The sequence below is a fragment of the Hirundo rustica genome, chromosome W, assembly GCF_015227805.2.
Source record: "Hirundo rustica isolate bHirRus1 chromosome W, bHirRus1.pri.v3, whole genome shotgun sequence".
Classification (NCBI taxonomy): domain Eukaryota; kingdom Metazoa; phylum Chordata; class Aves; order Passeriformes; family Hirundinidae; genus Hirundo; species Hirundo rustica.
Window position 1 is genome coordinate 9598572 of NC_053487.1, and position 20014 is coordinate 9618585.

The window sequence follows — 20014 nt, forward strand, 5'->3', positions numbered from 1 at the left end:
GACCTCCTTTTTATGAAGCCATTGGGGTAACGGCTAAAGCAAGAAGAATAAATGGGACTAATCCAAAAGAATGCCTTTGGAAAAAGACTAAAGAAAGTACTCAAGGAGTAACGCTCTCTCAGGTAACTGGACAGGGACGGTGTGTGGGTACTGTTCCCCCTAATAGAGAACATTTGTGTAACATCACTGTGAAAAACCCCAAGCAAAAACAAAAAGCAGATTGGTTGCTCCCAGCTCCCAATACTCGATGGGTTTGCCAGAGTATAGGAATTACTCCTTGTTTATCTTTAAAAATTTTCAATCACACCCATGACTATTGTATTCAAGTAACTATTATACCGAAAATTACTTATCATCCAAAAGATTATGTCCTTGAACAGCACACAACCCCAGAACACCACCTCATGAGAAGAGAACCTTTCACCGCCCTGACTATAGCAACTCTTCTAACTGTAAGAGGAGTAGGAGCTGGAACAGGGATAACCTCATTAGTCAACCAACAGAAAGAATTTAGAGCACTAAGAATCTCTGTAGATGAAGATTTAAGTAAAATAGAAAAAGCAATTGATGGGTTAGTAAAATCAGTGAGATCACTGTCAGAAGTAGTATTACAAAATCGAAGGGGTTTAGATCTGCTGTTTTTACAACAAGGGGGCCTTTGTGTAGCGCTAAAAGAGGAATGCTGTTCATATGCAGATCACACAGGAGTAGTAATCAATACTATGAATGAACTAAGGAAGCAGATAGAACAGCGGAAAAGAGAAAATGAAGCCCATCAAAATTGGTATGAAAATTGGTTCAACCACTCCCCTTGGTTAACCACACTGCTTTCTACTATTGCGGGGCCAGTAATTCTAGTGGCACTCGGGCTTACCTTTGGACCATGTATATTTAATAAACTGATTACTATAGTGAAAAGCCGGCTGGAAGCGGCACATCTTATGCTTCTTAGGACTAAGTATGATCAGATACCTGAAGAAGAAAATTTAGAAACTTTAGAGTTAGCTAGACAAGAACTGCAAAGATACAGTGAACAAAAATAAGTAAGAACAAGAGAAATGGGGGAATTGTGATAAACATTAACTACTTTTTGTTCACTGGAGATCAAATAACTCAAGATAACAGGAAGTTACTATGTCACTATCTAAGCTTATAGGCAAACAGACACTTGCCCATTCCTTCTCTACTTGCTTAATCAACTTTAAGTTTCAGGAATTCCAGCTTACAACTACAGCCTTCATCTCTGCGACCACCGAGGGACAGAAAGAGACCCTCCTAGCTACACGTCACACATACATCATCGGAGGAAAGAAGCAAGATAAAAGCAAGACTGAAAAACCTGCCAATTCACGGCAGTTGGTGGAGCGAGACTCTCCCTGCTGTCCAGCGCTGTATTTGCCTTTGCTTTGCCTGCTGTAATGTAATAAATTCCTATTGGAACTTTTCTTCGTGTTCATAGTCTATTACAATTGGACGTAGCACCCAGTGCCGTGGTCTGTGTGAAAAGTGCATATTATATGGCTCTACGCAAGATATTTACTATATGTGTTATGTTGTGCTAATTGTTAATGTGCTATTAATATTTTGATAGTATGCTAAATGTAGTTTTGTAGTTAAAATGTAGTTTTTATGTACCAACCACAGGAAAATATAAATCTTTCAAAGAAGAAAGAATTTACTACTTTCTTATCAGAAGAGACCTGCTCCTCCTGCTTTTCTCAGCCTGGTGGACGCCATAGAGATTAAAGGAAAAAAGTGATACTAACCAGAGACAATTCTTAGTTAGAATGGAATTTATGCATTATGTATGAATTGTATGAATATTCAACAGGCTATTGCTTTTAAGAGATAATTCTTTGTTAACAGGTGTCCTTCTTCAGAGCTTGTAGCTCGGGAGAGGCACCCAGACGTCTGTAACTTTGTTTTTATTGTCTTGTATTGTCCTAACTCTAAAACTGTTCAATTTTTTTACTCTAATTCTATTTTTATAACCATCTTATTTACTATTAAACTTTTAAAATTTTAAAACACGTGATTGGCGTTTATCACAGTCTGGTTGACATGATGGTGTTCGGTCCTGTGTTAAACTCAATGATCTCAGCAGTATTAAACTGAAAAGAGATTCTGGTACCATAGAATCCTAGAATGGTTTGGGTTGGAAGGGACCTTCAAGATCACCTGATTTCACCACCCTCACCCCACCCGCCATGGGCAGGGACACCTTCCCCTAGACCAGGATGCTCCAACCCCTGTTCAGTCTGGCCTTGAACACTTCCAGTGACAGGGCATTCACAGCTTCTCTATGCAACCTGCGCCACGGCCCCACACGCTCCCAGGGAAGACTTTCTCCCCAGTATCCCATCTAACTCCGCCCTCTGGCAGTGGGAAGCCGTTCCCCCTTGTCCTGTCCCCGCCTGTTCCTCAGAGTGCCCTTCCCCAAGATGGCACTTCCCGGCGCTTCCCCCCCTCACCGCGCAGCCGCTGTGGCCCCGACCCAGCCGTGATGCGACCGCCCCCGCCTCCGCAAGGCGCTGCCCGGGGCGGTCGGGGCTGCAGTTGCGTCTCATTGCCTTTGCCCGTCCAGGCTGCAAGATGAGGCTGTTGGCTGCCGCACTCTTGCTGGTGACGCCTCTCGGCGCTGGCTTCTACCTGCCCGGATTGGCGCCCGTCAGCTTCTGTGAGGAGGGCGAAGAGACCGAGAGTTGCAAGGTGAGAGCCCGCACGGGCGGGCCCGACACGGTCCGTCCCCTCGCTCTGCCCCACTCGGGGCTCCCGCGGCGAGGAGGGTCTGCGGGGTATTCCAAATCCCGCCGCTCGCGGGTGTCCTCCCGCGGGCGGCAGCCTTTGCTCCGGGAAGACAGATACCCCCAGCTAGTATTCCCTTTTCCCGCTGAACTTTCCCGCCAGCGCTGGGAGGACCCTTAGCTCCTTGTTCCTGGCGTGGCCGGGGCCTGTCAGCAGCCAAGGATAACTGCCATGGGGTAAAAGCATTTGCTAGATAGCCACGCGGTTCGTGCCAGCCACACGTTTGTTTCTGAAAGTCCGTATTTTCATACTTTTTCTCCTTTCCTGTTTCAGTCGCTAATTGAGCTCTTCGTGAACGGGCTGGACTCTGTTGAATCAGTTCTGCCATACGAATATGATGCGTAAGTACATCCCAACCGGTTTCCAGAAGCGTTTGGAAAGGCACTTTTCTGTTACCGTAAGTGTCAGTATTTTGGCTGTAGGGATGGAAGAATGAATCCAGTGCTCAGTGGCAGGAATGAAGTACAAGAGGGTGGAAAGGATGAAGGCCACACCTGTTCCACCTGACTTCTATTATTGTTTAAAAAAAGGCTGCAGGGTTTATTATGGGTGCATTCTTTTGAGCTGAGTACAAGATGTAGCATTGACTGTTTGACATATTTGAAAGTTCTTTCTGTTAGACAAATCTAGGACATCAAATGCTTTGAGTTCCTTTTTTTTCCCTGATAATTGAAAGAAACTTGGAGACCAGTCACTGTTAACTTTCCTTTTTTTTTTTTTTGCCAGAGCTCTGTAGCTAATTCTTTGTTTGTTGGTTTTGTTTAATTTTGATTCTTTTATATGAAAACTTCTATCTGCTTTTGCAGATATTTTTAGGCCTACAAAGCGATGATAAACAATATGATTTGCAGTCTTACTGTTGGGCACAGAAAAGAAAACGTGCAGGTGTTTTAGTTCTTTCCCTGGGCAGTGCAGCAGAAGAAGCAAGACCAGAGACTAGCTAAAAAATCCCCGTCTCTATTTCCATTAAACTTTATGGAAACCAGTGAATTTAGGACCATTGATTGAGGAAAAGTACTTATGTACCAAAGATAAGTATGGGTTTGTTTGTTATGTTGGGGATTTTTAATGCAACCTGCTGCTACCCGTGTTTAATGAAAAGCCAGAATGGTTACATTATCCTGTATTCAGCAGTTTCAGGCTGTATGTAGTTGAAAAGAATTTGTGAATGGTGTTTGACAGTGTGGCACTGTAATACTAAAAGCACTTTCCTTCTTTGAAATGTGTTTCATGTTAAATGCTATTTGTAAATATTCCTTTAAGAAAAGGATGTACTTTTTCAGAAACTTTTTGCAAGAGAAATTAAAAGTCTGTAGCACAGTCCCTTTTTTTCCCCACAAAATGAAACATTCTACTGTTTGTTTAAATTGCCATTTGAAAAGAGTGGGTGGACTAACCATCATGCATTTTGTTAAAGATATGCTGGAATATGTATTGAAATTGACAACAGTTATTGAAATTTATATTAAAATAGATGCCAGCTTTCTTTGCAAAGGCTCTCAGGTTTTTGCTACCAGTGGCTGAACTGTAAAAAAATCATGAAAACTACTATGTTAAGGACATAATTTAAGAATTTGTTTTAGGCTGGTATTTACAGTTATATGTCAATTAAAAAGAAAAGGGAACCTTTGCTACTTTCTTTCCAGTTTTGACTTCTGTCAAGATAAGGAAGAGAAAAGACCATCAGAAAACCTTGGACAAGTGCTGTTTGGGGAGAGAATAGCATCGTCTCCATATAAGGTTATTTTATCCCTTGAAGTTGATCCTGTTTAAATTTGATAGCTGTCGTTCTGTTCCATAGACATAGCTGAAGATTTGATGACTGGGTGATTATTTTTGTTTATATTTTTTAATATAAGCACTGTGGAGTTTATGTAATAAAACCCAATAAAACTCCTCCCAGCCCAAAGGCATCTTAGGTTGCTTAATTACAGTTAGGAAGCTGAGCCAGTGATCACCCTTCTTGCCTGTTGCTCTGCGGTAGAGAAGTCCAGAAACTATATCTTAGGTAGTTATTTAATAGCTGGATGTAAGGTGTGTTAGATGATCTGAAATTGTTTATTAAATGTAACATTGGAGACTATAAAGTGATAGTTCAGGAACTTTTTTGTATACTTGGTTGTCGTATTGGGCAACTGCCAGAGTGGGAAGGGGAAATTAGGTTATGGCTCACTTGCAGCTTTTCTCTGCTTGTACATGCTTATCATATGTTGTCTGAAACCAGATTTTTCAGTGTTGATGCATATCACTTGGAACCTTCTGTAAAATAAATGTATGGAAATATTTTGCGGATTGGGTATGTGGTATTTTTCTGTATCATGCCCTGCATTAGCAATGACCAAATGTAGCATATCTAAAAAGCTGTGCCATCAACTTGGGACAGTTATTAGCAGTGGAGGAGTTGTGATCAAACAGTGGCTCTTAGTGTTTGAGAGCTGTATGGTGTTCAAATGCAGTTTCTAGACTTGGATTTGCCAGTGAGCCTGAAAACTGCTCTGTGTGTGTGATGGTTGCTAGATAATCCAAGTCCCTGTGAGAAAAAGGGGCAGCAGTTTCTGGGTCTGCTGCTGCTCAGTCATAAGGGACCTGATCACATCTTTTCATTAGTCTGTTAAACAGGTGATGTCCTCTCCCTTATATGAACTTCTCATAGAAAGCTCATTGATTCTCTGAGCTAATGTAATTTTAAGTCTTATGACTAGTGGTCACAAGAAGCTTTTAAATATGTAGCATGATGGGTCATTTGGACTGGATACATATTCAATAGATTAAGTGTTATAACAATTGTTTGAAATGGCAGCACACTACAGTGTGATCAGGATACGCAAAGCAATCACATGGAGACGAGAGATTTCGCAGGGCAGAGAGTTCCTCCGAGTGAGCTCAAGGCTGAGCCAAGGCCGAGAGCCCCTCTGCCTGTTTATTTCTTACTTTTTATACATTTGTAGGTCTGGCTGTGGATTGGCCTCTGGAGTTTTCACCTCCTAGCCGAATGGCCAGACCAACTGTCAGTTGCAATTGTTTTCAGGTTAGAAATATGCAAACAAAGGACAGAGAATGAAAAACAAAGGATTTGTTTATGTTACATGTGTGAGAAAAAGCAGAAAGTGCTCCTAATATTGTACAGTAGCTAAAAAGTCTGACTCCATTTTATGAACAATCAAAAGGCTTTAAAAAACTCAGAAAAACCAGGGTGACACTACAGTAATTAGAAAATGCTGTTCCTGGTTAGCATTTGGGCCTTGATAACAGAGTTTTCAGTCGTGTTTTAAGCTCACTAACAGGTAAATATTAACCAGGTTAGAAGTTGGAGACGCAAGTGTGAGTGTGTTTGTGTTAGGTGATGTCTGTGCTTGAAGCTTAGATCTGCAACTTGTGCTTTTGGCAGCCTTATCTAACTTGGTCGTCATGGGGAAAACCAGCTAAAGTTAACATGAAACATTCAAGAAGCATGTAGTGAAAGTCTGTTTTAGCAGATGATGAAATTATCAAAATAAGCCAAACCGGTAAAAGAAAAAGCAATACCTTTTCTACTAATTTTCAGTCCTCTGGGTTTATCCTTTAGAAACTTACAGTAAGGAGGTAAAGTAGCTAAAAAAACCCCTCCTTACTTTACCTCAAAAAAACCCCAAAATGCTAAAAGATCTTTGAAGCAAAATTGAAGTGACTTTTTTTTGTGTGCTTTTTTTACCAGTTCACTTTTAAAAAGCAAGAAACTTGCAAGAAGGTTTGTACAAGATCATATGACCCAGGAAACAGTGCTGATAAAAGCAAACTGGCGTTTTTGAAGAAAGGAATGCAATTGAATTATCAGCATCACTGGTAAGCCTAGATATGTGCTTGAGGTTGGGTTTATTTTCTGCTATTGGACATTTGTTATCTATGTTTTAAGTGGTTGCTTTCTTCCTTGTGTGTTAGTTGTCTCTCTACTGTACATCTTGTAGGCACTACTGAAAAGTGTGTGCACTACATGAATGTGAAATGTCACTGTGAAGTGAGGTGCATCCCTTTCTGAGGACGTGTTCTTTGATGATTTTTTGTCTAGGATTATCGATAACATGCCTGTAACGTGGTGTTATGATGTGGAAGATGGACAAAAATATTGTAATCCAGGATTTCCCATAGGATGTTTTGTTACTCCAGATGGTAGAGTTAAAGATGCTTGTGTTATAAATGTAAGTGGTGGAACTTTTTTGTTAGTATAGGGTGGTTCATTTGTGGTTTTACTTTTAAGCTTTCTTTTCCTGAGAAAGAACAGATATGTTTGTAAACATGCTTAATGTTCAGACTGTGGGCACTGACAGAGCTGAGTGCTGCTAGTGTGTGCAGTCTCACTTATACAGTTGTCCAAATAAAATGTTCATACACATCTTTGATCAATATATGTTTTATAAAGCTATAAAATAATGGCATGGGTGTTTAAAAGCCTTAGAAAATTGAGGTTTTGTTCTGAATTTTCATGTGTATCCATCCTAGTAACTATTCATTCTTTGTTTATGTTGTGTTCATGTACAAGATGTTCTTTTATCAGTATCAGATAGAAGCTTTCTAGTGAAGTCCTAGAAATGAGCTCTGTGTTCTAGTTGTAAAAGTTATGTCGAGCACAATTTACAAGTTAAATGTGTCAGGATTTTCCCAGATGGCTGAAGGATAACAAACATAGCTGTGACAGGGAAAATTATGTTGACAGTTGGAAATGTGTCAGTCATCCTGGGAGTTCCATTGTGAACTAGTACCATTACAGATAACAGTGATAGAGTTTTATCCCTCCTGGGTGAGGGACAACACTCCTCTTGATGAGGAGAGAGCTTTCCTTGATTCTGCTCTACCACTGCTTGTGTGCAGTGCAGTCAGTTCATTTCTATGCAGCAAGTCTGATGCTTCTTTGAAGTGTTGCATTTATCATGCACATTCAGTTTACTCTGTCTGCAGTCACCTTCCAACTCAGTTACTCCTCAGGCTCCCCAGACTCTTGAAAGTGATCTTTTATACATGTATATTAATGTTGAAGTGTTTCCCTTTGTAGCTCCTTCATACATATACACCAGTCTCATTTTAAAGTTTTTGACTTCTTGTGCCCTCTCCTGTTGGATGAATTGCTCAGTCTCCTGATCATGTTTTGTAGTCAGAGTTTAACAAGAAGAACACTTTCTACCTCTTCAACCACGTTGACATAACAATCATGTACCACAGTGGGAAGGATGAAAACTGGCCTGGTGCAAGACTGGTGATGGCAAGACTGAGACCACAGAGGTAATTGGGCATTAAAGCAGCAGGTTCTGGTGCTCTGGAGTCCTAACAGCAGTTCCAGAGAGAACAGTTCCTTAGAGATGTTGTTGGTGTTAATAAATTCTGAGGAACTTGTTATTCTGACTTCTGGTAAAGCTTTTGGTATGCTGGTTTATGTCTTGTACTATTTACAAGGACAGTTCCACAACTGTAAATGCCATTTAACTTTGCTTTTAAAGTGTTCCCCAAAGTCCCTTGTGATGGAAAAGCTGCTTATACAGACTTTTAGAACCTGACCCAAACAACAGAGCCTTTTTCATGTTTTGGTTGATTTGTATCTGGGTGACGTGGCTCTCTCTCTCCCAGAGCCCCGGCTCCATTTTTGCCTCGGCTAGCTTGACAGAGAAACCACGCCAGATGGATTTTTTCCTTCAGGGTCCCAAAAGATCCCAGAGGCTGCAAACCTTTTTCTTTAGAGAGAGCAGGCGTCCGTCAATGGCAAAAGGAAAGAGTCTGCCCTTGGTCCGGGGGGAATCAAGGCTTTATTCAGTCTCTGCTCCGGCCCCCGCAGGGTCAGGAGCACAGTCCAGTTCTCGTCCCTGTCCCGGTCCCAAGAGCTAGAGATTTCCACGTGGTCCCATGGCTTTTACCCAGGGGGAAGGGGCTAGAGGCAGGGAAAAGCCACTACCCAATCAGGGACAAGGTGGGAGTGGAACAGAGTTGGATTACGTTCCAGTGTGGGAGAATCGAAGGGGAGAAGGAGCAGGGACAAACCTCGTGATACATTTTCCAAGGGAACAGGGTGGTACAAAAGAAACCATTACAAAACCCAATATAAAAATGAAATACAATATAAACCCAAATAATGCACTACAACATCTGGGTGTACGTGTTTTCAGATAACACTGAGAAACATCCTTTCACTAAGTAACAGTTTCCCATGTCAGATCTATTACCTGTCTCCCAAATGTACTTTGGATGAATGTACAGGTATACTTTTTCCTGTGTAAGTTTGGATACAGAGGTATAGGTGAAATACCATGTTAACATTGGTATTCAGAACTGCAGATGACAACAACTAATTTCCTAAGACGACTAACTGATTTTCTCAAACAGTAGCATCTTAGTTGTGTTGACCAGAGTGGAGGTGCAACAACTCAGAGGTCAGAAGACGACTGAAGCAACTACTTTGGCCTCTAGTCAATCTGTTCATACACAGTTCATATTTATCTATATTTGAAAACTGCAGTCCAGTTAGAAAATTTCAAAGTAGGTAATTTTTTAATAGCTCAACTTCTCTCTCTTTTCTATAGAAATTAAGTAAGTTAATAAATTACACTACTACAGTTTCTGAAGTCATACAGACATGCTTGGTACAACATGACTTGATTGTACTTGGTTTTTCTCTTGCAAAGGTACAGTGTGTTTTTAGTGAATTATACTTGCCATGCAAGTTTATTCCTTCCATGGGTGCCAGGAAGATTCTACCAATCTTATTCATTTTTCATTAATGGTTTATCAGTAGCATCCTGAATGGCTAAAAAATGATAATTTGTTTTTTCCCTGGCACTGCAGACTATGAGGGGACAGATAGGTTGCACATAACCTTAATTTTGTCATTCTCTGACCAGGTGCTTTGCTTCAACCTTGAAACTCTCCTGATGGGGAGTATTTGTGGTTGGACCACAATGCTAAATTTTTTAAAAGAAAATTAAAGTTTTAAAAAATTTTATTTAACTTCTTTTCTCTGTTAGCTACAAGCATACAGATGAGAATAACTTAATCTGTGAAGGTCCACCTATGGAGATTCCTGGAGAATTCACCAATAAACAGAATTTGGTTTACACTTACTCTGTGACATTTGAAGTAAGTATTAAATCTGTTACATGAATACGTAATTCCCCAAAAGAATGAAATCAAAGCAATTGGATAACTTGCTAATAGCCAAAACTGGATTACAGCAGTGTAAATTCCATAAGGATGGTCTTGAGAAGTATTTTTCTGAAAATCTTAATAAGTTTTTTGTTCCTGTAATTTAAGTGACACTATGAAAATATAAATTAAGACCTTTTTCCCCCTGTATTCTATTAGTAATAGAAAATTAGTAGATTGAGTAACTGTAAGAGTTGTCTTCCTTGAGGTAAACTCTGCTTTCAAATTTCAGTCAGAGTGCTGAGTCTTATGTTGAAGAACAGTTTATATTTGGGGACATTTCTTTGTTAAATCTTGACTGTAAAGCTTTAGCTTGTGAGGTTGCAGGGTTTGCCTCATTTTGTGTGGTTTTTATTTTGTTCACTGGCTTTTATCTTGAGTAGGTGATAATTTCTTTTTTAGAATACTCTAATGTTTACTAATACACTAATGCTTTATTCAGCCTGTAATGACTTAGGAGGAAATTGCTTTTTGGCAAATGGGTCTTTACCCCAGCATGGAAAGTGAGCCTCCTGTGGGTATGACAATAACTTGATTCAAGGTATTTCAAATCTTGGTACCTCTGTTCCAGTCTGTCCTGAAGGCGTGGTTTTTTCTCATGTAAGACACCAATCTTAGAGGGTTTGGCTTGAGACCACCAGCTTGTTTTGTACAGATAGTGAAGCAGCTGTGATATGGCAACAGCTTTCATCCTGCCAAATTGAATTTGATTTGAACCAGTGGCCTTGAGGTGCAAGGCTCAGTAGCCTTTTACTTTTCCCTTGAGACACCCAATCTTCTTTTGACTGATTTTCCTACATGAATGAGCCTTCTTTCATTAACATTTGTGTTTAATTCTTGAGGTAAATTGTGATTCAGAACTTCAGTGTGAACTTTGGTTACTCACGCAATGGGTGAGGTGTTTGGGTACCTACACTCTTTCTCCTTGTCGTGGAGCAGGTAAGGCTCACATCCAGTGGATTTGGATACTTCCAGCAGATGGCACTTCAAAACTGCTTATTCTCTCTGTCATCCATAAGCCTTGATTTGAAATAATGCCTCATGTGTTTTAGTTTTTATTAGTAGTTCCAAAATAACTTAAAAGGGGAGTGTTTATCAGTGAGAAGTGTTTTTAAATAGGAAAACATCAGTTTCAGTAAGCATGACTACATAAAGCAGTAAAATATGTAACTGTTTTATGGTCCTTTCTAATATGGAAGCTGATTTCTGATGAGAAAGTTATGGTGTCTGCTTTCATTAACTGAAATGGACAAGGTATTTAGCACTGTGTGAAAAGTATACATCATCATAGCTCTAATGTTTAGTACACAAGTGTACAAAAATGTAAGCATGAGAGCAGTTTGGTACTCAGCTGTGCAAACTTAGCACCTTGTGAGTAAATGAATAAATTCAGCAGAACTTCATGCCAGTCAGGGGATAGAATTTGGTAGTAGGACAACATGTGTGTACATCCAAAGAGAACAACTGGGGAGGACAAGGCTTGTGGGTCAGAAAGAGTCCTCAATTGTACACGTGAAGGTCCATCAGAGGAATATCAAAGTGAAAATTGTCTGCCAGAAATCAGAGTGGAAAATAATTTGTATCAGCCAGCACTATGGCAGAGACTGAAGAAGCCTGTGCTAAATGCATTAAAGGTGATGAGAAAAACATATTTCTAGTTTCTCCTGGAATTTTTCTCTGGAGTATGTTTGACAAAGTTGAAGTTTCAAGATCAGTGTGCTATGCTGGGAAAATCTTGTAGTGATGGCATGATTTTTTTTCAGCAGTTGGGATCTGCAGGCAGCTACATCCCAAATCATGGAAAAATGAGGCTTAGTGAAGCCTAATTTAAAGGTAGAAGATGTGGATAGGAGATTTCAATGAAAAGATACTCTTTTAGAGTCTCTAGAAATGAATTAATGCAAGAGAGGTCTTACATCCAGAGTTGCTACCAAGCTTAAAAATGATTGCTGACTGGAAGGTTTAGGGAAGGGATGTGGTATGCTTATTCCCTTTCGGAGACCGCAACAAACATGTACTTGCTTCTATTAATCACTATTTAATTTCCTTATAGGAAAAGGATAGTATTAAGTGGGCTTCCAGGTGGGACTACATTTTGGAGTCCATGCCACATACAAACATCCAGTGGTTTAGGTAAGATTTGCATTTATTCAGTGAGTAACCTTGCAGGGGAGCACAAAGATTTCTTAGTTGTACTTCTAGGGAGATAGAACAAAGTCTGTAGGTTTTCAGTCAAGAAAACTTTTTGCTTTTATATGTGAAGTAAGTTTTCATCTCTTGGGAGCAATTGTATTACTGCATTTTGTGAAAGGAATGCATTATCAGTATCCAAAAGGAAAGCAGCTTCCATTGTTTTACTTTATCATCTCCATTCTGGAGAAGTTTTGAGTCATTGCAGCTCTGCAGTGTTCTTATTGTTACTGTCAGGCTTTCACTGCCAAGTGAGAGGTACATATGCATAATGCATGTTTTGTACTCAGCAGATGCTTACAGTAAAAAGGTCTTTTTTATGAGTAAAATATGTATGTGAAAAGCTCTTGCTTATTTCCCTCCATAGCATGGGAATGATACTAAGTAAATATATAATTTGTGTTGAAGTGTTAATGTTTTGCAATGTAGATCTTGAAAAGGCTAATCCAAATAAATAGTTCTCTACAAAATATTAAATAGCACAATATCAATTTAATTGGTTGAGAGATATAAAACCTACTTTACAGTCTGCTCTAAGAACTGTAGCTGTTTCACCAGGGAAATTACTTTGAGCTAAATAAGGAGGAAAATAAAGAAGGGCAATATGTAACTGTCTTCAGAATTAGCAAGGTATCATGAAATACTGTTTCTGTCTCCTAAGAAGTCATAGACTTCTAAGTTGTGTGCCTTTATCTTCTCTGGATGAGAAAATACTGAAAGGTCTGAATATCTAAGGCTTTTCCTCAGATCTGAGCTGTACATGTAGTATGAACTGGTACATCTCCTGAAACCTGAATAACTGGATTCAAAGTTTGACTTTTTCTTTATCCACAGTATAATGAATTCCCTTGTAATTGTTCTCTTCTTATCTGGCATGGTGGCTATGATCATTCTGAGGACTCTTCATAAAGATATTGCAAGATACAACCAGATTGACTCTTCTGTGAGTAAAATTTACAGCTTTTACATGAGCACATTTTTCTGTCCGCAGTGATGTCTGTCTCTTAGTTTTCAGTACAGTCTAGAGAGATGTGTAACTATGAGTTTGATACATGCTAATGTCTCTGGGGGTTAAAAATTATTGGAGGTAATCTAATTAACATAGACTGATACAAATTGATGTTACCTGTGGCTAGAAAGTGTGGTGGAATCACTTTGTTTAGTTAGATCATATTGCAGTTCATGTGCAACACAACTTCTGACCTCTAGCTGTGCTAGAACTGCTTGGTATGTCTGTAAATGATATTTTATTTGTAAATACAATTCCCATGGTAATCGCTGTGTTAAACTGAGTCTAGTTTAAATTAGTGAGGTGACTGAAGCCTGTTACCATCCAACTGAACCTGTTGTGAGTTCTTTTGAGATATGTACTCCTTAAAATGGGAAAGCAGCAGGTTCCTATAGTGGAAGAGAATATAACTGATTGTGAGTTGAAAAGACTTGACCAGTAGATTGAGAGTAATTTTTACTCAGCCTTTTTCTCATTGGTAAAAGCAGTATCTGCAACTTAAAGATGAGAAGTAATGTCAGATGCAACAAAGGTTTGAATTTTCACTCTTGTTGCTGTCCATCTGGTTAAAGAAATACTTCAAAATGCACAAAAATATTTCATATTGAAACTAAAACATCTGAAAATACTTCTGTTCTTTGTGATTTTAATATTGAATATTGTGCTGGCTTGAAGGCAAAACCAGAGAGAGACTCCAAGTCAGGAAAAAAAAAAATTAATAGGAGAGAAAAAAAAAGGTAAAATAAAATAAAACAAATGCAATAGTACAAAAGATCACTGACAGAGTCAGAATACAACCTGACATAGTGGTGGTAGCAGCCCAGATGAAGTGGTCTTGTTGAAGCAGTGTTCCCGCAGAAAGGTCTGGTAGCTCTTGTCCTCTGGGAATCCAGTGGGTAAGGCTGCCTGTGCTGTCCCAAATCCCAGATTATATCCAGGTGGGAATGCTTGGCTCCTCCCCCTGGGTGGAGCATCTCACAATGGGCTGATATCACTTTATGAGTCTTACAATGGGTCCTTGATTGCCTATTAAACAGAGATAGCTCCTGGAGGGAGTTATCTATGAGTCATGCAGCAGGGCATTGATGGGCCATTAACAGAAGATAGTCTGGAGGCAGGAGGCAAGGGAAACACTGCCCAACCTAGTTTCAACATCTCATGTAGATGGTGATAGAATACATATTTGGGCACATTTTACATTGCAACCTAGGACAAATATCTTTTGTTAATATAAATCCAGACAGTGATTTAAAGTGGAATGATTTTTCTCACATCCTTTAACTGATAGTTTTTGTGAAGCTTCTGTTTTATCTCTCAATTAAATTATGTTCAATATTTTATACTGTATTGTCTTTATTAGTTGATCATTCCTAATGTGATAAAGATCAAGACTTGTAAAAGCTTGATTAGTTTTTATGAGTAACAGCAGGGATAGGTGTGACTTTCAGAAAGCCAGTTTTTTATTTTCTTGACACATGTGAGGGACTTAAAGATCTATTGCAGTTCAAGGAGCTTATTTAAAAAGGTATGAAATTGTGCAAAAGAGGACCTGGGCTGAAGAAGATGCAGGGAAGCAAATTATTATGTCACATTTAGGGGATGCTGGTGATTGTACTTCAAAGGAGATCGATGCACCAGCCAGTGGCTGTGGTCTTAGAATGCACATTGAATGTTTCAACTGATGCTAGCTGGCTTTTAGTGTGATGTGGATTTAGTGAGACATTAATTAATGAAGTGTTTAGAAATCATTAGATTACTTTTAGGGTTTTAGGACTAAGAGAGGATTCCTGAACTGAAGAGATCTCATTTCAGTATGTTTTCACCAGTGTGAGGTAAAGCTCTTTTTTCTTCTTTTTTCTTTTTTTTTTAGTTTTTCTTTTTTCCAAAATCTCTTTGATAATGACTACTTGAATGTAGGAGGCTTTAATCTTTGTTAGAATGTTTTCAGAACTAAGCTAAATTAATGGTAAGATTGAGTCGTTGAAAACCGATATAATCACGGACAAAGACTCTCTAACTAATTAAAGTTAGAAAGTGGTATGTTTATTCACTGGCGGGTGGCACGGGAGTCATCTCCGAAAGGCGTGGCCGCCCCGAACAAGGCTCTTTGCTCTCTATTTATTTCCCAAGATCTTACATACAATACATATGCATAACCCCAGCACCTCCCATCCCCGCTCTATATTAAAATGAGGCTATTAGGCCTTCACGCGTGCACAGTTCTTCTCTTGAATTGGGTCAGTGGTCTCAAATTGGGTCAGTGGTCTCAAAGGATGAAGTCAGGAGAGTCTTCATCAGGTCTCTGTGACCCTCTGGCGCTGTCCAAGGTCCCCTGCTTCGTGATTGATTGATACCAAGTCCAGGTGCTGGCCATTGTTCTTATTGGTTTCAATCTGTTCTTATGACGGTTCACTTACTCCACTTTTTCTATAAACAAGCTCATAATATAACAGTTAGCTCTAGCTTGGGCATATAATAATCATTAACCTACCATTTACTAATCTAACTTACATCTTGATCAATATAAATTACTTCTAACCCTTAGCTAAAATCTTAACTCTTTAAAATCATGTTTCAAGATGAGGATTACTGCACCTTTGAAAAGTTTAGAGTAATTTTGCTCTAATATTTTTTGAAACTCTATAATATAGCTTACTACTTGGTTTAGTTGTACAGTTCTTATCATTATGTTGTACATTAAAAGTTAGCAATATGAAATACTGCTGAATTTTTTGAAACATTTTCTGTGCTCTGTCAGGACATGAAGTACTAAGTATTTGTTCCTGCTTAGTGGTCACCATTTTGGATACAGAGATTTGCTTTAGGTGGTAACCTTTGCAACTCTTTCATTCCTTACTTACAATTACCTGGGAAAAGCCTTTCTTCTGTCTTACCTCAACAATTTTCTCATCATTATCACAATTAGTTCAAGTTCAGACTTACAGGAAGTTATGTATTTATACTTCTTTGACCAAAAAAATCTTTCTTTGTTGGAGGAACATTGACGTGTTGGAATTATACCTGGATATCTGGTATTGTTTTCTATCAGGTATAGGGTGTGGTTTTGTATTTTAATCAGTGTTATCTTGTGTTTAATAGTTTTCAATTTTTGTATTCATATATCAGCCTTCTGAGAGTAATTTCTAGTAAGCAGAGGTATCAGTATGGGGAAAGTAAAGACAGTCTTCCAGAAAAAGAAAAGTTACATCATCTATTGCCATTTAAAGTGCTCTTTATCATTCACCAGTGTGGTCTGCTTTCTTTCTTACCCTGTTTTTTGGCAAGCTTTATTTCTAGTGGTAAGCAGTCCTTTGAACTGAACTCAGTATTCCTACATTGAATGGAACCTGTAGCTTTTAACTTTAAGAGGAGTAGAGGGTCTTCTTGTGGGGTTGGTTATCTGTGGTTGTGTGCATTAGTTTTGTGGTTTGGTTGGTTTTTTGTGAGGGGATATGTCTCTTTTGAGTGACTTTATTGAAAAGTTTTGTTCTTTAGCAGTGGTTCCTTAGAGCCACTGGACTGAGGTTTCCCCCTCTCCATTCCATCCTTCCACCCATTCACCTCCAGCAGTGGGACAGAGTGTTGGTACTTGTCCCTCATGATTCCAAGGAGCAAACTTCCTTCTGGAGTACAGAGACAGTTTCATTCTTTTCCAGTATTGTCATTGAGACTAATGGGCTTTGAAATCAAAACAGAAAAAGATAAATGCATGAACTAGATTGAAGTTAAAACTAAACTGAATGCTTTGTTTTAGTTTAAATTTAGAATGATATTCTATGGTTTGACTAATTACATTTGCTTTTTCTTGCTTTAGGAGATGAGCATTTTCTTGATAAATCTTGCCTTTTTCACTGAACCATTAGGGGGTTATAAAATCAATGAGTGATGAATCAGATGCAATTAGTCTGGCTTTGGATCTTAACTGGAAGCTAATCAAACTTTAAATATGAATTTTGCATCTTGTTTGCATTAATTCACTACTGCATTATGTATCACTGCTAAAGACATTGTTGATTTTATACAGGAAGATGCCCAAGAGGAATTTGGCTGGAAGCTGGTTCATGGAGATGTGTTTAGGCCTCCAAGGAAGGGAATGTTACTGTCTGTCTTTCTGGGCCAAGGAACCCAAATTTTCATTATGACATTTATTACTTTATGTAAGTAACTTCATTAAGGTGATGTGTATGTAGTGTAATAGTTTGTTGTTTTAACACAGATGGTAAAAACCAATTAGTGACTGACTTTGAAACTGATAACTGGATTAACCAATTTAATATAGGGATACACAGGCTTAAAAATCAGGAGAATCCCAGGAAAATTCCTTTACTTCCAGCCTTGGAGGAGGTAAGAAGGCAGCCCGGCTCCTTCCTTGCGGGGAGGGCCAGGATGGCCCAGCCTGTCTGGGCCAGACCTTTCAGGGGAAGCCTTCCTGGGAAACTGATGACTCCTGGGTCGAGGGAGGGGAGCTGCTAACATCCAACAGACTCTGAGGCCTGCCCTGCTGCTGGCCCAGGGCTGGGGGAGCTGTTTCCCCCCAGGCCCCTGGGAGCAGCCCTGAGCCCAGGCCGGGCCCACCCCATGAGACCAAGAGGTGGGCAGGAGGCATTTATGATCCTGGCTGCTGAGATTCCTGACTGCCTGAAATCTGACACAGTGAGCTGCAGCCCAAGGGAGAGAGGCCCTGGGCAAGATATTAACTCTTTCCTTACACAAATGAAACTTCCAAAGCCCTAACCCTTCTCTGAATGAGAGGAATGGGACAGAGTGAACGTAGAGAAGACGCGGCATGAGACAGAAGTCAGTGAAGAGAGAAGGAAAAGACTAATTGGGAGAAGGGATTTGAGGAGTTGCCATTTTAGGCTGGACTTTTCTTATTGAGCCATGGTAATGAACTGTATATATATAGACTATCCCTTTAAACCATAGGAAAAATATGCATTTTGGGGAGATGATTATTTAGATTTGTGGATTTGAGCAAAGGTATCTGTGATGGACTGAGTGAATATTGAATTAGTAGCTGTGATCCTGTGATCCCATGGGATGTTTGAACAGAGAGAGATGAGAGAAGAAGCCCTCTGCGTCAGTGAAGAAGTGAGAAGACATCTCTGTTCCCTGAGATGAAGAATCCTTTGCCTTTAGCGTTGTTTATCTTTAAAATTACACCCCAGCATGCATGAGTCCATGACCCATAAGCAGCTTGGGAAACTGCTAATGGGAGGGGCTTCACAGTCTGCAGAGAGTTTTTTCCGGGTGGGTGCAGATTTGTGACATGGGAGCCACCAGAGTAGTGTTTCTTGTGGAGATGTTACCATGGGAGTTCTAAGAGAGACTCCTCTCCCAAAGAATTGATGAAAGATTATTTTTTAAATGGTGAAACTGACTAAAAATCACAGGTTTTGTCTCTTTATGTTGTCAGTGGGAAAGTGAACATTTGTGGGGGAGGAGGAAAAGTGTTTCGAAAGTTTCATTTTGATTCTCATTTTCTTTCTTTTGTGTGCGTTAATAAATTTATCTTTGTACCCTTTAAGTTTGGGCCTGCTTTGCTTTTCTCCTAATCCTATCTCAGAGCAGAAAAGACACTCAAACCCACTACACTAAATTTGGCAAACAGACAGGTGAACGTGAAACCATTCCATGAATTGGTGTTTCCGCCTGGTTTTGAACTTAAAACCTTCACAAATAGTAATAAGAAAGATACAATATTATTAAACAAATTATAGAAACCTTCTTTTGGAAATGAAGTCCTTCCTTTAGTAACATAAAATATTAATGCAATTTCATAACAGTAATTAGCTTCAGTAATGCTGTTGTAAGCATTGTCATTGAAAACATTGATATCTGGGCTAATGCAGATTCTTCATTAATTCAGAAATCGAACTTCCTTATTACAAGTTTCTTTTTAAAAAACACAGTTTTGCATGGTGTAAATTATCCAAGGGTCCAGTAATGCAAGTTCAAAGATGTAATTAAAGCTTTAATGTTTTGGGAACCTTTTCTGTCCAATATGTTTGGCATGAGCCTGCAGCCATACAGAAATATGAGCAAGAGTGCACACCAGTGAAATAGTACTGACACAATGTTGAGATAATGAGAGCCTACCATAAATAGCTATATATGCATGTGATTATGTAACCTGTCATGAGATGGTATTTTATTATTGGTTATCTGTAAAGTTTATGAGCATTCCTTTTCTTACTGTACAGTAGAATTGGAAAGTACACTGACACTTAGTACAAAAGAAGAATCTTACAAATTTTGTTCTCCAGGTTTAATTCAGATCTTGGTCTTTCATAGGGGAGCTGCTTTTTTTCTATTTATTGCATGATACTGTAAGATTACTAGAATTTTCTTGATAGGCTTGTCTTTCAGTGCTGATCACAACTCTGTATCTTGCTTAGCAGTGATATTTTCCTGCACAATCAGTGTAGTAGTATAGAAAAAAACTGGTGGCAAGAGAAAATGCTTTTTGATGGACAATGGCATTTTATTTTTCAGCCTTTTGGCTATGAGAAACCTACTTAAGAGATGAGGTGAAAATACTGCTTTTGAATGAAACCATGCCATTAAGGGTATGTTCATGTGATGAGGTTGTACAAGAGCTGTAGTGGTTTCATGTTCGCTAAATTCTGGTTGCCAAATTTAGTGTAGTGGTTTTAGTGTTTATTCTCTTTTTTGTGGGAGAAGATCAGGAGAAAGCAAAGCAGGCTTAAGCTTAAAAAGAAACAAATAGTTTTATTAACACACACTAAAAGAATGGAAAAGTTGAAAAAAAAATGAAACTTCAAAACACTCCTCCCTCCCCTTACAAACTGTTAACTTTCTTACAAACAACATAGAGAGACACAACCT

At 39.2% G+C, this 20014-nt stretch overlaps 1 protein-coding gene across 2 annotated transcripts in view; it reads left to right on the forward strand.

The window, feature by feature from the left end:
- The first annotated feature begins 2500 nt into the window (after positions 1–2500).
- LOC120764854 (transmembrane 9 superfamily member 2-like) overlaps positions 2501–20014 on the forward strand; it is a 34144-nt gene continuing 16630 nt past the window's right edge. Inside the window, exons 1-10 of one of the 2 annotated variants that reach the window (XM_040088969.2) lie at positions 2501–2709; positions 3079–3146; positions 4452–4545; positions 6500–6627; positions 6851–6980; positions 7931–8058; positions 9789–9900; positions 12020–12099; positions 12991–13099; positions 17190–17322. In XM_040088969.2, the coding sequence (XP_039944903.1) occupies positions 2593–2709; positions 3079–3146; positions 4452–4545; positions 6500–6627; positions 6851–6980; positions 7931–8058; positions 9789–9900; positions 12020–12099; positions 12991–13099; positions 17190–17322 (1099 nt within the window). In that variant the 5' untranslated portion in view covers positions 2501–2592. The remainder of the gene's footprint in view (positions 2710–3078; positions 3147–4451; positions 4546–6499; positions 6628–6850; positions 6981–7930; positions 8059–9788; positions 9901–12019; positions 12100–12990; positions 13100–17189; positions 17323–20014) is intronic. The other variant, XM_040088970.2, reaches the window with a different exon arrangement.